Below are 14,632 nucleotides of genomic sequence, written 5' to 3' on the forward strand. Positions count from 1 at the left end.
CAATCTCTCTCATGTGATATTGCTTAATTGTTGAGTAGTTGTAGTTTAATTCATTTCAATTAAATTTATTTATTTATTATTATTAATTAATTTAATTAAAATTGTTTGACAAATTAAAGTAAAATTGGATAACTAATCTCTCACGACACCATGGTTGGGAATCACGAGATTAATGGACGGTCAAGAGACACTGGAGCAACCAAGCAAACATGAGGAAAGATCATATGCAGACATACAGTATTATACTGTACTGTAAATTCATAATTGTAAATGCAAACAGTTGCTTTGTGCGTTTGTGACAAAAATTACACTCAAATCAGTTTTGCTAAGATTTTTTTTAGCACAAAAAGTGGATTTTTAAACTGTCACTTTAAAACCGTTTGCACAGTTTGACTTGATTGACATGGTAAAACATTTTTAAAAATAAAAAACAATCATAGGTGAACCAGGATCACGTGATGGATTGCAATGGTCTTTAGAGGTTCCACTGTATCACAAAAAAATCAGATATAAGCTTGCTCCTCCCCTTTAATGAAGTAATAAGTAATAATATAATTTAGTTGCACAAATTGAATGCAGTACAAAACCTGCATTATTCATAAATGCGGAAAAAAGTAACTCAGTTCTCAAAGTTTGTGTGCAGTTAGATTTGGCGAATTAGAGGGTTATTTCTCTCCTTGATTTGGGATTTCAAAATACTGTATCGGGCAAGATTAATTTGGCCGTAGTGCAGCATTAGGCATGTGCCACTTAATGGATAGCGTCTCTTACAAACTGCCAACAAATCCTCCATATTTAAGCAGATCACTAGATCTTTAATCATCTAATTCTGTGCCATGTGTGCTGCGTGGACAGCTGTTTGTCAGAGTGCAGCTGAGAAAGTGAGCAATAAAGCTATATGCTCAACTGTTTGTTCTGAAAAAGTTGCACAGTCAGTTACAAGGTTTAAACAATACCGCGATAGCTTTTATTTACATACAGCCACAAAAAGTGAAATTGTGTTGTCCATTGTCTGCTTTTTCCTTCTTTTTTTTTTATTAATTTGATGGTATCAGCTCCATCAACTGCAAGATGAATGAATATTCCAGAAACATTTTGAAAGGTCTTGGCACAGTTGTGTTTTTTCTAATTTTACTGTCCTCCTTTATTTAAAAAATAATATATATGTATATATATATATATATATTGTCTGTAATAACGCAGAGCATATAAAAGGTGAATTCATTGTGGTGATGTTGCTCAATAGACTACCGCCTTGTAAATAGAGTTTCCGCAAAGTTGGACCGAGGTCTACTTCCGAAGTGCACATGTGCGCTGATGACCTGTATGCATGCTCACCACTCTTATAATGGATGTTTGACTTTTCACCTCCACTTATCCATAATCCCAAAGGGATAATACAGCTTGATCCCCGGACTTTCATCCAGGGGGCTTTCATCGTCACCTCTTCAATCTGTCCACATCTAATTTGGGGCTTGAACATCAAAAAACAATAGCAGGAACTTGTGTCGACAGTGGGCGACTACAAAAAGAGGGTTTACGACGGACTCTCCTGGAACAAGATTTAGATTTTTGAGACATTAGGATAATCAGATATGAAAGTGATCGTTGTTGTCGTTTAGATTAGGCAATTACAATTAGACCACAGATTTTACATATGAAACATATACAGTATATAACATGCAGTGTATTAATTTTATTAAAGCAAGTCCTGATTTTATTTTATTTTTTTACATCAAGCACCATTTTGCTTCTCTCGATATCACAGTCCTCATTGAGTTACTCTTAAGAGTTGCAGCCACTAGAGTGCGCTCTAACACAAACTCCTCTTCTGCGCCGCTATTGGCCCGCATCTGTGCAGCATTTCTACTAAGAAACCAGAACAACAGCCAAAGTGAGATTTTTTAAAATGTTTATTCTTAAAAATGACTTGAGCGTCTGTATAGCAGGCTGTCCAATCCCGTCCGCCGTACAGAAACCATGCAGCTTGTGTACTAAAATGTCTATGCTCTACAGGTGAATCCTACGAGTTAAAGCTTTGTCACACAAAAAAACAAAAACAAAAGCCGCAATGTTTTGTCAATACATTGATATGGATATTAGTTGCATAGGAGAAAAGCCATGCTGTACAATACACACTGTCATGACAAAATAATGATAGAATGATTGTTCTAGATTTCATAAAGTAGGTTTATACAGGTTCCCATTATTGTCAACATTTAAGTGCATCATACTATTTATATCAGTACATAGCTATAGGGATTTGTACATACACACAAATAGAATCTTTAGAGGGCCGTTGCAAAGCCCTTGAAATGTAATATTAATATGATGAATCTTAGGTAATATGCAGCTGCATGATAAAACCGTACAAAACTGCCATTTTCTACAGGGCTGAAATATGGTCCTTTTTTCTCTCGTTATAAACGTACAGATTATCTACATGAAGCCACTCTGAGAGAGAGAGAAAAAAATACAGAACAAAATCCTGTCTCAAGTAGAGGGTCAACATCTTGCATGCAATTATTTTATAAGTAGTAAAAGTGGAAAAGTAGCGAATATGAGGGGGAGGGCAACTAAATCACGCACATCGCTGTTTGCATGCAGTAACAATGGTTATGTTAACAATCCTGTAATGATATGAATGAATAAAGAGCATCTCGCACCTCACACAATAAACTCATAAGGCATGCCTCATTCAACCACACTTTTTTTTTCTTTTTTTTTTTCCTGGAGAGCTTCAACCACACTTTTAATGGCAGATCAATTCTATTAACAACAGGCGTTGATTCCGTTGTCGTTTACCTTCATGTGGTCAATGCATGTGTAATGTAACCTGCAAATGAAATGAAAGCACATCTCATTAGAGCAGCCTGACGCGCGTCATGTTTCGGTGGCAACTTCCCACATTGGGTCATTGACTAATTTGTCCCTATTGGGCTTGTAATACATATTTATCATCAGGCCGACGGTTTGGTCATTTTAATAATTGAATACTCACTCACTCTGCAGACAGGCGGCTCAATTTGTATTCCTCTGGCGCAGGTTCTTGTCTTTGTGGTTGTTGGTTGAATTGGTTTTCCTTTGGCAAGGAGTAAACGACACAGTCAGGTTTGTATATTGAAAAGCCAGCACTTTTAAGCAACAGATTCAGTTAAACTGCGTTACATATGTTTTATATACTGTAAGGAACTTATAGGAAGCTACACCACAGCACAATCCGTCTCCTGCACGCCTCCCGCAGGCTGTGTGATATGACCAAGATCATGCAAATCCCCATATAGGTGAAGTCATTGTCACAGTAACAGATTTTCTTCACTGAATTAGATGAGCAATGCAAAAACACTCACTCGTTATTCTTTCTAGATTTAATCTTATCTGGCTATGGCTACCATGTTTATTTATTCTGCTCACCTTCAAGGAGAATGAATGAATTTCAGTCACGTGGCTGAATGCATTGCTCCTTCAACACTCTGTGTGCTCATCACAATATCCAGTGTCATATCACACAGCCCTTTGTCAGAAAATCGGTACAATACATGCAGCTCTATAAATCGCCAGTCGGCACCTTTGAAATGTCCCCATTTCGCCCCCAAAAATTGAGATTTTTTTTTATTGAACTTCATATTAGGGGTGAATATTGGTCAAACTTGCATGATCAGTTATTTTTCACTGGGGTGTCAATTTGAGGTGAGACTTAAGTGAACATCACACCCTGTGATTATTTGATGTACAGCTACAAGTTCAAGATAGAGTTCAGTTTTGAGGTTTACTGAACTCAAAGCTCCAAAGAGAAAATTTAACATGCAACATTGAGTGGCGCTCCGATGGATCGGTCGATTTACGCGGGAAAGTACCTTATGTGATCGCAATGCTTTTCATTTCCGATAACAAAAAAACAATCACCCCTCAGCTCTAGAGACCAGCCTGTGTGCAGTATAGCGCCCCCTTCACCTTTTATTAACACTACATATGCTGGTAACTGAATCATAATGTATGTTTGTGCATTTTCTGCACTGTCAATTTCAAATATCCATAATAAACGGGATGGACACTTGGATAGAATGTTTGTTTAAATGTGATTCATCGATCAATAAAAACAAATGACAGTTTTATCAATTTAAATAAATGTTAGTGAGCGGCTCTAAAATTGATAGATGTGCAGCTAATCCATATGATCGGTATTGAAAATCGGCAGCATAAAACCCTGAACGGAACACCCCTTGTATTATGGTAAAGTAAAAAGTTCATACTTACATTGGTCCAGCTGGGTCATCATCTGAAGCAGCGATGGGAAATATGGAGAAATGAAGACCAAAAATGAGAATTGCAAGCAAATGGAGACGAAGGATTGACGTGTTGTTGTTGTTTTTTAAATCCACAGCCTAAGTGTACTTAGGCTTGTGCATTATGTTATAAGGTTTCACTTCACATTTCATTGATGTCGATGAAACATGATTAAAATGCAGCCTAGTAATGTTACTAAGAGAATACAGTCCGGTGCAGGACAACACCAAATTCCACAGACGAATGAAATGCAAGTAAACTTGCAACAATACAATTTCCATGCACAGACAAGTAGATGTTGTTAATGGTATTAGCAATACCATCAACAATTGCTGAGGTCGTGTGAAACGATGACAGTAAAATTGACCGAGTCAAAACATGTAAATATGTTTCACAGTGCAATAAGGTATGAGTTGAACACATCAAAATCAAGTCACTGCATCCTTTTAACATAAAAATGTTCCTAGTAGAGCAACTGCAAATTCTCTCCTGTGACGTGCGAGAGAATGAAGCTGAAGCATGCAGTCTCGTCTCACACTTACCACATACAGCGTTAGGTTGGGCAATTGGGAAAAGGAAGATATGATAACAATAAATTATTCAGCAGAGAACGCTGACCTAATTCAAGGCAATGACATTACAATCTTAATTATTAACAATTGATGCACAGATTCTGATTTCTGGCTTATGCAAGCAATTTTAATTGGATTTGTATAAATGAAATATAAAAAGACGTGATTTCGACACTCAAACTGTCAATTACGGAGAATCACCCACAATCAAAATTCCATTTCGAAAGAAAAAGGTCGGCAAAATGCCATTAGTTCATCATTTATATACAGCAGAAGAATGAAAGGCTCTGTAGGATGTGAAAATCCCATGTTGGCAATTTATTTATTTTTTTTACACAAAATGTATTTACTGCTTGAGCATACAGCAGCTTGGGGCGTGGAAAGTCCCCGAAACACTATTAATCATTAAGAACGTCCATCTCCACAACACAGCGGTATCTCATTTCCCATTAATATTAAATGCATGGAATTGTCCTGACAAGGTGCAACCTCCAGCAACAGTGGTCTGCCTTTTGGCTCAACCTCGTCAGACTGAATTATTGAATGCCGGCACAGCACAAGGTCGGGTAACCATCCGCCTATCCAACGACGGCGACTACTGCGGAGCGCAGGCCACACTGCCCACTCTTGCCTCGACAAGTGTGTGCGCGTGTGGCGGCAAGCGTCCCAATTTCCTGCACCACTGTGCGGCACGCTAACTGCTCTGCGGCAGAGGCACTGCAGCGCCATACATTATTACCATCAGCGACAACCCCATCAGCAGCGATAGGAAAGCGGACCAAGATTGGAGAATGAGCGCTCATGACAATCCATTTCTCCTCACTTGCATTTAAAATGGAATAATAAAGAGGTTTGAAATAGCAAAGAGAGCTCCCAAAGTGTTGGTGACTCACCGTCTTGTAAATCCTCGGGCTTCTTACGCTTCTCGTAAACAACGATGATGACGATCAGGATGATGATCTCAGCCAACACCCCCAAAAGAGGCCATAAGGGGGCCAAATGGCTGCGGACCCTCAGCACAGAACTCTCGTCACTGCTGCCGATCAAATTGGTGGCGTTGCACTGGTACTCGCCTGGGTCCAAATTAATGTCCAGATTGGTGATGCTGAGCTCAGTGTAATTGTCTTTGCTGCTGATGGAGAAGCGTCCGGATGAGTTGTCGATTTCCTATCAAATCAAAAATGTATTTACATTAAATTAACATGCTGATATCGCTAATGTAAAGCATTAATGTAATAGGAGAATAGAGAAGATTGTTTTTGTATGCATTCCAAGTTTTAACCAACTTCTTTACATGTTTGTAGTTAAAGATGACAATTAACCATTAAACACAATTCCTGTGTTAAGGTTTTTTTTAACAATAATCGCAATAACCGAACCACAAAGTAGCGAGGGAACACATTTAAGTATTAAAGCATGATACAATGTTTACATAAAGTTCATTACTCTCCGGATGTATGTTTGTTGCTAATCAAGCACAAAAAACAACCAACAAACCAGGCTTTGTAATGAAACCAATGTATTTCATTCTTCTGAAATAATACTAAATGCACAGAAATTCACACACAGACACACACATCATACCCTATATATGCCGTTTTCGAGTTTACGCCAGGTCCAGATCGGATGAGGGTAGCCCACAGACTTACAGTAGAGCAAAGCACGCTGGCCTTCGTTCTTATTTTCGCTGCGCTTGTGGCCCGTAATCTCAGGAGCAGCTAAAAGAAGAGAATACAATAATACATGATAAGAGCTTTATTTCCCCCCCCCCCCAAAATATGTACGTATTAAAATTAAAATGTACATTGTGACTCGCATGATGAACCTAACCTCATTAAATGAGAAGGATTACACAAAATCTACTGAATCCAGCTCAACAAATTACATTTGAAAACACAAGACACATTTAATTTCAGATGGAATTTAGAACATACAATATACTGCATAAATCAACGCTCGAAATATATATATATATATATATATTTAAAAAAAATATATATTTTTTTATTTTTTTTCCCGACAGTCCCAAAAAGCTTTGCCTGGCAAGACACGCATGCACGGCTGCAAGCAAGTGTCTGTTTGAATTAACCACCAACCACGGGAGTGAGTGTCCGCCTTGGCATTTGTGAGTACCGGAGAAGGAGAGGGTCGCTTGGTAAACTATGTCAAAAAAGAGAGCGCTGCCGAGTACTGCACTACAGGTGAGCCACTCTTTCTCCTGCAGTGCCTTCCTTTTTTTTTTTCTTTGATGAGAGCCCCTCGAGCGCTTCCACTTTTTCACTTGCATTCTGGTGGCCGTGCTAAATACTTAAGCTAACGTTAGCACTATTGCTATCAACAGTTTTAAACAAGTGAACACTTACCACTATTTGCGGGTGACTACAAATCTGTACAGGACGCCGTGTGTGACTTTGCAGTCTGTTCCCAAAGCAGATTGGCTGGTGCGAAAAAAAATGTGCGCGTGTGCCGCTCCAAATAGCCTGCAAATGCGTCATCCGTGCCCGCCGGTGCGAAGTACCTACTGTACATTGACTTTAAAGTGCAATTGCACCGCCAGAAAATGCTCAGTTGCTCACCCCGCGTTTGGTGTTTAATGTATCATTCGCCAACATGTCTCTGATGTCTGTGGTGTGGATGCATTTCAATAATATTATAATTTTAATTATAATAAATGCAATGATAATTAAAAAATTGGCATAATTTGTTTTCGGCTAAGCATTTCTCATTTTCAATTCATTTCGGTGCATCCCTAATATATATGTATATTTATAGATTCTATATCAAAGAACAAAAAATAGCGGTCTGTATATTAGTATGCTGTGACCCTTATGATCAACCAAAATTTTTATGTCAACACATCACACACACACACACCCAGTAAAGTGACTTGAGTTTTTTTTTTATAGGACTGTATGTATGCAATTACATTACAGTACAATAATTCTCTCATGTGACGCTAATTTCCCTCCACAGGCGCATGTGTGACTGCAGAAAGGCTGCAACTAGATTCTGCTGTTTAGACCTATAATCCCCGTGCATCACACAAACAAGACACCATCTGCTGCCACCGAGCTGGCCACTGGTTCAACGGAGGTGTTAAGGGCGGCGGCTACCCGCGAGCAAATCGCAGGTCCTTGCCCGTTGCATGACGAGCCTGAAGGATTGCGGCCCATAAATCAACACAGACCTTTAACTTCAATGGTGGTGTTGGCGGCGGGAGACATCTCAAAAGTGAAGACGCACATGTACACAGCAGCATCATCTCCTCTCGGTTTGGTCAGCCTGCAGACCAGAAGCACATATGTCAAGAGAACCCACGCTATACCAATAAACCTCCAGTGCAGCATATGCGCACACTTAAGTTGCAGACGCTTACCGATACTCGGTGTTCCTATTTGGACTGCGCGATTCTGGGATCTCCTCCCCATTTTTCATCCAGTAGCTCTCCAGGAGGGCATTGTCGCTATTGGTCAGGTTGCACTGCAGGGCGAAAGGGGGACTGTGGCCTTCCACGGGAAGGGAAGTGTGCTCAGAGGCAGAGATTGATGGCTCTGAAAAAAAAAAAGACATCAATTAACCCGACTTGAAAAACGTGACCGAGGCCTCCGATGGGCACTCAAAAATATCAAAGGACAAACATTTTGGACAGGCTGCAGAATTAATTACTGGTTTATTAGAATTAAGGACCTGGTTTTATATCCATTTAAAACACCATCAATCGATACGATCAAATTGCTTCAAAGAGTGACTCACAGTTAAAACCCACAATACTGCTTAGGGTACTTAAGAGCTCAAAAGCGTGCAAAATCCTGATTTGAGTGTTTGTATTCAGATTAATCCCGATTATCTTGTTTGTACATGTAGACACTGGTGAAGCTCTTAATGTGCATACTCACCACATAGGACATCCATTGCATGTCTACAAGCATATTTTCTTAACTAAAATACTTTTGAGATTGAAATTTTGAAAATTATGTAATGGGCATTAGCAGTAATTTGGCAATTAATTGACAATAGCATGGAATTGATTGTTCATTAAAAGCATAGAAAAAAATGGTCAATGAGTATGGACACTATTGATTCAGTCTTGAGCAATGCAACATGTTCTAAGCATTCAAGACAAGCCTGGTGCCCCTGTGCTAAAAATAAATAAATTATTGTCTTAAATTTTTCATGAAACTGATTGTTCTAGTTACTAGCCGTTCTCTTAACAGTAGGTTTTGAAAGACATGACTGGGACTGGAGTCACTTGGAAAAAAATAAAAGAGGAAAAAAAAGAAACAAAATGGCCAGGGCGACACGGCAAAAAAAGGTGGGGTTGCATTAACATTAAACTTTGATGTCAAGGGCCACATAATATAATCCTGTGGGCCGCAAATGGCCCCCAGGCTATACGTTTGAGACCACTGCTCTTGTTCATGTTGACATGCTCATATGAATACATGTAAATAAAACTAATCTAGTAAACTGAAGCTAAATCGTTTTTCTACGTGGGATTAAACGGAAAGTCAACCTTAAACATTTCTTGACAATTATAGGCCTATGTTATATGTGACCACACTAGTCTAAACATGACATTCTGATTAATATTACATTTGTGAAATATGAGTTATGAAGCAAAATCCAGCCGTTTTTATCCATCTCAGGGGGCGGCCATTTTGCCACTTGCTGTTGACTGAAGATGACATCACAGTTGCTCAGGCAACGGCCAATCACAGCTCATCTGTTTTCTGAAGCCGAGCTGTGATTGGTTGTTACCTGAGCAACTGTGATGTCATCTTCAGTCGACAGCAAGTAGCAAAATTGCCTCCTTCTGATATTGATAAAGGCTGCTGAAATTTTACTGCTTAACTCATATTCCACTAGCACAATATTAACCGAATACCGTATTTAGACTAGTGGGGCTGCGAAGAACATATTGTCAAGATTTTTTATTTATTTATTTGTGGGGGACTTTCCCTTTAAAGTGAAATGTAAAGAGTTTTCAAATCAGAAAAAAAACAATAAAAACTAAATCTTCAAATAATATCTAATAACCGATTGATGGATTTCATTAGCACTACAGTTGATAAAATACATTTTGTCAGATGCTCATCCCTTGTTGGAATACTAAATTAAATAGTCTACATAAGATAAACGTTTGAGGTTTGTTTCAGTGCTTTTTTTTTTTTCCGCTTTTTTTACATTTATAACTATCACACTGAACTCCGACAACACACATTGTTTGCAAAATCGAACCACTTTAAACACAAAAACCTGTAAATGGGAGGTCATGAAAGTGAACAAAACATAGGGAGGACAAAGGGCTCTACGGGGTACTCTGGATCCACAGACTGCTGATATCTGCTCAAAAGAGAACATCAACACAAATGGTGGTGCAGTTTTTCACCGCTACCAGGAATGATGGCATCTACAAAAGGGAGCTAACGGTCCTCTAAAGACGTTTGAAGGGAGGCTGAATCACACAGGAACTGTTCAATTTGGTTTCTCTCAGGAGGGGGGGGGGGGGATGTTTCCACCACACTGACCACTCACTCTGCAGCACGGTTATTGTAGCCTGAGCTCTGACCCAGGTGGTGGCGGGATTTATGTGCAGGTCGTTGCGTCTTGGGTCATTGCTGGCTCTGCACTCGTACGTCCCGATATCCTCCAGCGTGAGATAAGATACTCCCAGCACACTGACCGCATTGACGCCGTAGACCGTGCTGATGGACACCCGCCGCTTGCGGGCGCCGTCCCACAGCTGCCTGAAGGAATCGGCTCGGTTGATCTCAGAGTACCACCATTGGATTTCGGGGGTGGGGTTTCCCATGACGTCACAGAATAGTTCAAAGGTGTCTCCCGTGAGCTTGGTTTCAGATAGGGGTGATTTCACAAAGCCCGCTGGCAGCGCCAGTTTACGAGGGGCAGCATGCATGAGAAGAAGAATACATTTGTGGGATGTAAATGAGAGAAAATAAAAAGGAATAAAAGCACACAAGACAATTTGAATCAGAGCGAGATCAACGGCAAAATATCAATATATAAAAAGTCAACATCAGAGCCGATGAAGCCATTGCGAGCGCTATTCCTGGGACGCTCCAATTCAATTGTGCTGGGAGGTCCCCCCCACAAGGCCGGTCTCAATTAATGACACCACGTCATCACGTACACACATTTATGGCACGCTCGCACAGAACTCGTATGCAAACGTCCTCCGAGCGACCTTGTCATTCTTCACACATTCCAAGTGATGAAAATATCATTAGGGTTTGGAAAAGCTGGTGTAAAATGATTAATCAGTAATACACTGCCACCACTGAGCAAAGTGCTCCATCATTGAAACGTCTGTGAGCTAAATGCAATAATTATGAAACAAATGGGAGTCCATAAGTGGACGAGGAGGGTCTGCTGCATTCATAGGAGTGCACTATAGGAACTATAGAGCATACACGAGATTGAGAGATTTATAGACGCTACATCTCCAGGACTCTGGGGAGTGTGGGGGCGCATTGTAATAGACCCCCCCCCCCCCTCCACCCACCTGCACCACCACTCGTTTCCATAGGAGCAGTCCACAGCAACAAAGTAAGAAGACGGACGAGTCAGCCAGGCCATGTACTGTAAATTGTTTTTGTTTTGTTTTTTGTCATAGCAGCGTCATGATCTAGATCTTGCCTCCCCATAAAACTCAAATCAATTTGATGAGCTTTTCTCTTCTTATTTGATATCCCACCAACACATTTTCATCATGTGAACTTTTTTCTTTTTTTTTTTTACCCCAGAGTGGATTGAAAAACATTTGTTTTTTTTTAAAACATCCACGTAGATGTTGACATAGCCGAAACTGCAAAAGTAGCTCCTCAGCTCTTAACAGAACTGCTGAGACCTCAGATGTGTCAAACGCAGGCACGTGAGTCGTGCAGTCAACTGCACACCGTTGTGATGTTTTCACTTTATTATAATTATAGTAAAAAAAAAAAAATGTTTAATGTGGAGAATGTGCAACATATAAACTTGATTAAATTATCCTGACCATTAAACCGGTATATCGCTGGTCGCTTATTTTCTACACTTGAAGAAATTAACTAAACTCGCACAAAATTATTACATTTTAAAAAATGATATAATGCTTAATGTAATTACAATTTCTTACTTGGTGTACTTAACCTCTACAAAACAAGTATGCTCGATTACATCACTGAGTCTTAATTGTGGCTTTTTTTTAGGTTTTTATTTTTTTGCATTTCTTCATAGCAACTAACTAACTAACTACACCCAAAATGTCAAAACTTTTTATACTATTTTAAATATTTGGGAGTTTGGACGATCAATACCACTTTTTTCAGACAGATACATTACAAATACTGTACTCAAAACTTAATTAATCAACGGTACCAAGTACCAATACCAGTAGAACTTTTACTATTTAAAAAAATAACATGGTTAATTTTAAAGACCTATATATCCAAATGTCTACATTAAATTACTGGCTTTTTTTTTAAATTATTATTCTAATTTCTAGCTCGCAATGGCTGTTCTCAGATTGCTCAGGTTGGTAATCATACCTTACATTGCCAGCCTCCTTACAAGCATGGCCATGGAATGAACGAATGAACCTCGTATAAGCTCATATACAGTACTTGAAATTGAGGGGGAAAACATTTGCAGTGCACACCGACACAGCATGGAGTGCAGAATTCTCACTCGCCATGCAAAGAGACACACTTCCAGTATGGATCTGTAACCTCGAGCTGCCGTAACCCATTTGGTGGCGGCGGTGGGGGTGGGTGGGGTACCACCAGATTTATGAGCATGGGAGGTTATCCGGACAAGTACTAGTAGGTCTGAACTTGGAAAAAAAATCAATGTGCTTGTGCAGTGCGGTGCGGTGCATCTCAGCAAAGAGTTAACAGATTCATTGTAGTGAGAGGACATTAAAGACGTGGATCCCAGTGCAGCATCAGTGCTCTAAAAATAGAAGCATGCAGCAAAATGGACTGATGCTATTTACAGAGCTTCACTTCTCAAGTCCAACATCCATACATCTATGTGTGTGTGTGTGTGTGTGAACTTCAATGTGACAGAATGAATCCCCCTTCACCACTTCTCCTGAAAGCTCCTAAGCAGGACTTGTCCTTGGCTTACGTTTCAGTATTCAGCTCCACACATTTAAAGGACATTTTGGGGGACAACACACAGGCCATTGTGTGGCCCACTTGAGCATCCACAGATTGTAGCTTATTAATCTTTTATCGACCTTTCGTTTAAGGCGCTCTGCGAGCAAAACAGACCCCCCCCCCCCCTCCTCCTCCTCCTCCTCCATTTGAAAAAAATATATATACAGTATGCGTTTATCTAAGTGGCAGCCAAACGGGTATGGTGATATTTGTCACGGACATATGGTGTTGATGACTTCAAATTAAACGTGTGCCCAGAAGGCGACGTCGCCGGCTGAAAAGCTGCCACATTAGCGCCAGGTTAATCATACACAAGGGCAGCCAATTTCTTACCGTTTTGCGAGGAGACGGTGTGCAGCATCAGGATTCCGAATATCGCCGCCGGCAGCGACATGGCTGCGGCTCGGCGTTTGCCAGGTATCATCTTCGGGGAGGGGAAAATGCCGGTGCGTGAGCGCTAAGGTGACCCGCGCGGGATATGGTGGTGCGAGGAGGAATCGCCAAGGAGGCTCGCACCTCCGCACGCTCCTGTGGGAAGAGGGAAGTGACGCCGGGTGGCTCGACTAACGGGAGCCTTTAGTACTGCCGCTGACGACCTGTTCCGTCTCCCTCCTTCACTGCATCAAAGAACCACCTTGTAGCTCCGCGTCTTAGCTCAAATGTCGCGAGATCTCAAAGGGGAGGGAATCAATTTAACTTAGCAGTGTTTTAGCCAACTAGCCTAACAGCTATTTCACAAAGATTTGAGTACAATGTTTGCTAGACAGTTGCATAAGCTATTTTAAGCGGTTGAGTGTGTTAATTAAGCCTTTAGCTGCTTTCACAGCTTTGAGAGAGTGTAAACAATTTAGGTTTTTCAAAAGGTAATATCAGGCAATTGACCCGTCAAACATATTAATTTGACAATAATGTACTTTTATGAATGTGGTTGAAGAAATTTACATTAATTAATAATGTCCATATGTATGATAAGGAAGCATATTTATTGTGTTCACTTTGGGGGGGGGGGGGGGATGTATGTTTTCTCTGTATTTTTGTTTTGTTTTGTGGGGCTTAGTTTTTTGTTAATTTGTTTTTTGTTATTTTTCCTGTTTTTAAATACTTTTTTTCTGGTTTTCTGAGGATTTTTTCTGTTTTCTGAATATTTTCAATTTTTTTCTTTTTATGACAGGAAAAAAAACAGAAACAAATAATTCAATAAAACAGAAAATAAAAAAGAAGCCCCCAAAAAGCATCAGAAAAAAATATGTTTTTATTTTTTTTAGATTGCATTCACTTGCAAAAAAAATTCGGAGTATTTTTTAAATTGTTTTTATTGAAAATTTCTCTTTTTCTGAGTATTTTTATTTTTTTAATACTGTATTTTCTGTTTTGCTGAATATTTTTTCAGTTTTTCTGAATGTTTTTATGACCCAATAACCCAATGTATTAAATAAAACAGAAAATTTAAAAAAATACTCAAAAAACAAAGCCCTAAAGTAAAAAAAACAGGAGTGTTTTTTTCCCAAGTGAATACAATACGCTTCCGTAGTACAAACAGCCTACACACATTAGAATTTTTTTTAATGAATAAATCACAACTACAGTCTAGTTCAGGGGTCACCAACGCAGTGT

General features: G+C 39.6%; 1 protein-coding gene across 3 annotated transcripts; it reads right to left on the minus strand.

Moving 5' to 3' along the window:
* Positions 1-1,895: 1,895 nt before the first annotated feature.
* Positions 1,896-13,672, minus strand: LOC147175128 (neuroplastin-like). 3 transcript variants are annotated; one of them, XM_086073003.1, is made up of 9 exons: positions 13,352-13,672; positions 10,395-10,742; positions 8,236-8,410; positions 8,047-8,141; positions 6,444-6,577; positions 5,753-6,026; positions 4,258-4,279; positions 3,006-3,082; positions 1,896-2,836 (listed from the first exon to the last, which is right to left on the minus strand). In XM_086073003.1, exons 1-8 carry the CDS (start codon positions 13,440-13,442, stop codon positions 3,022-3,024), a joined length of 1,200 nt encoding a protein of 399 aa, XP_085929129.1. In that variant the 5' UTR covers positions 13,443-13,672; the 3' UTR covers positions 1,896-2,836; positions 3,006-3,021. The 3 variants fall into 3 exon arrangements, with proteins under 3 accessions (XP_085929129.1, XP_085929128.1, XP_085929130.1); XM_086073002.1 differs by having other exon boundaries at positions 3,002-3,082; XM_086073004.1 differs by lacking the exon at positions 10,395-10,742 and having other exon boundaries at positions 3,002-3,082.
* Between the last annotated feature and the right edge of the window lie 960 nt (positions 13,673-14,632).

Source organism: Leptonotus elevatus, chromosome 4 (genome assembly GCF_054856555.1).
Source record: "Leptonotus elevatus isolate MCC_2025b chromosome 4, RoL_Lele_1.0, whole genome shotgun sequence".
NCBI lineage: Eukaryota > Metazoa > Chordata > Actinopteri > Syngnathiformes > Syngnathidae > Leptonotus > Leptonotus elevatus.

Excerpts from the sequence above, each read along its gene's own strand:
- LOC147175128 (XM_086073003.1), bottom strand. The coding sequence starts at position 13,442 with ATGATACCTGGCAAACGCCGAGCCGCAGCCATGTCGCTGCCGGCGGCG. Across the intron at positions 8,411-10,394 it reads TACAATAACCGTGCTGCAGA|AGCCATCAATCTCTGCCTCT; the intron begins GTGAGTGGTCAG and ends TTTTTTTTTCAG. Across the intron at positions 6,027-6,443 it reads TCGAAAACGGCATATATAGG|GAAATCGACAACTCATCCGG; the intron begins GTATGATGTGTG and ends TTGATTTGATAG.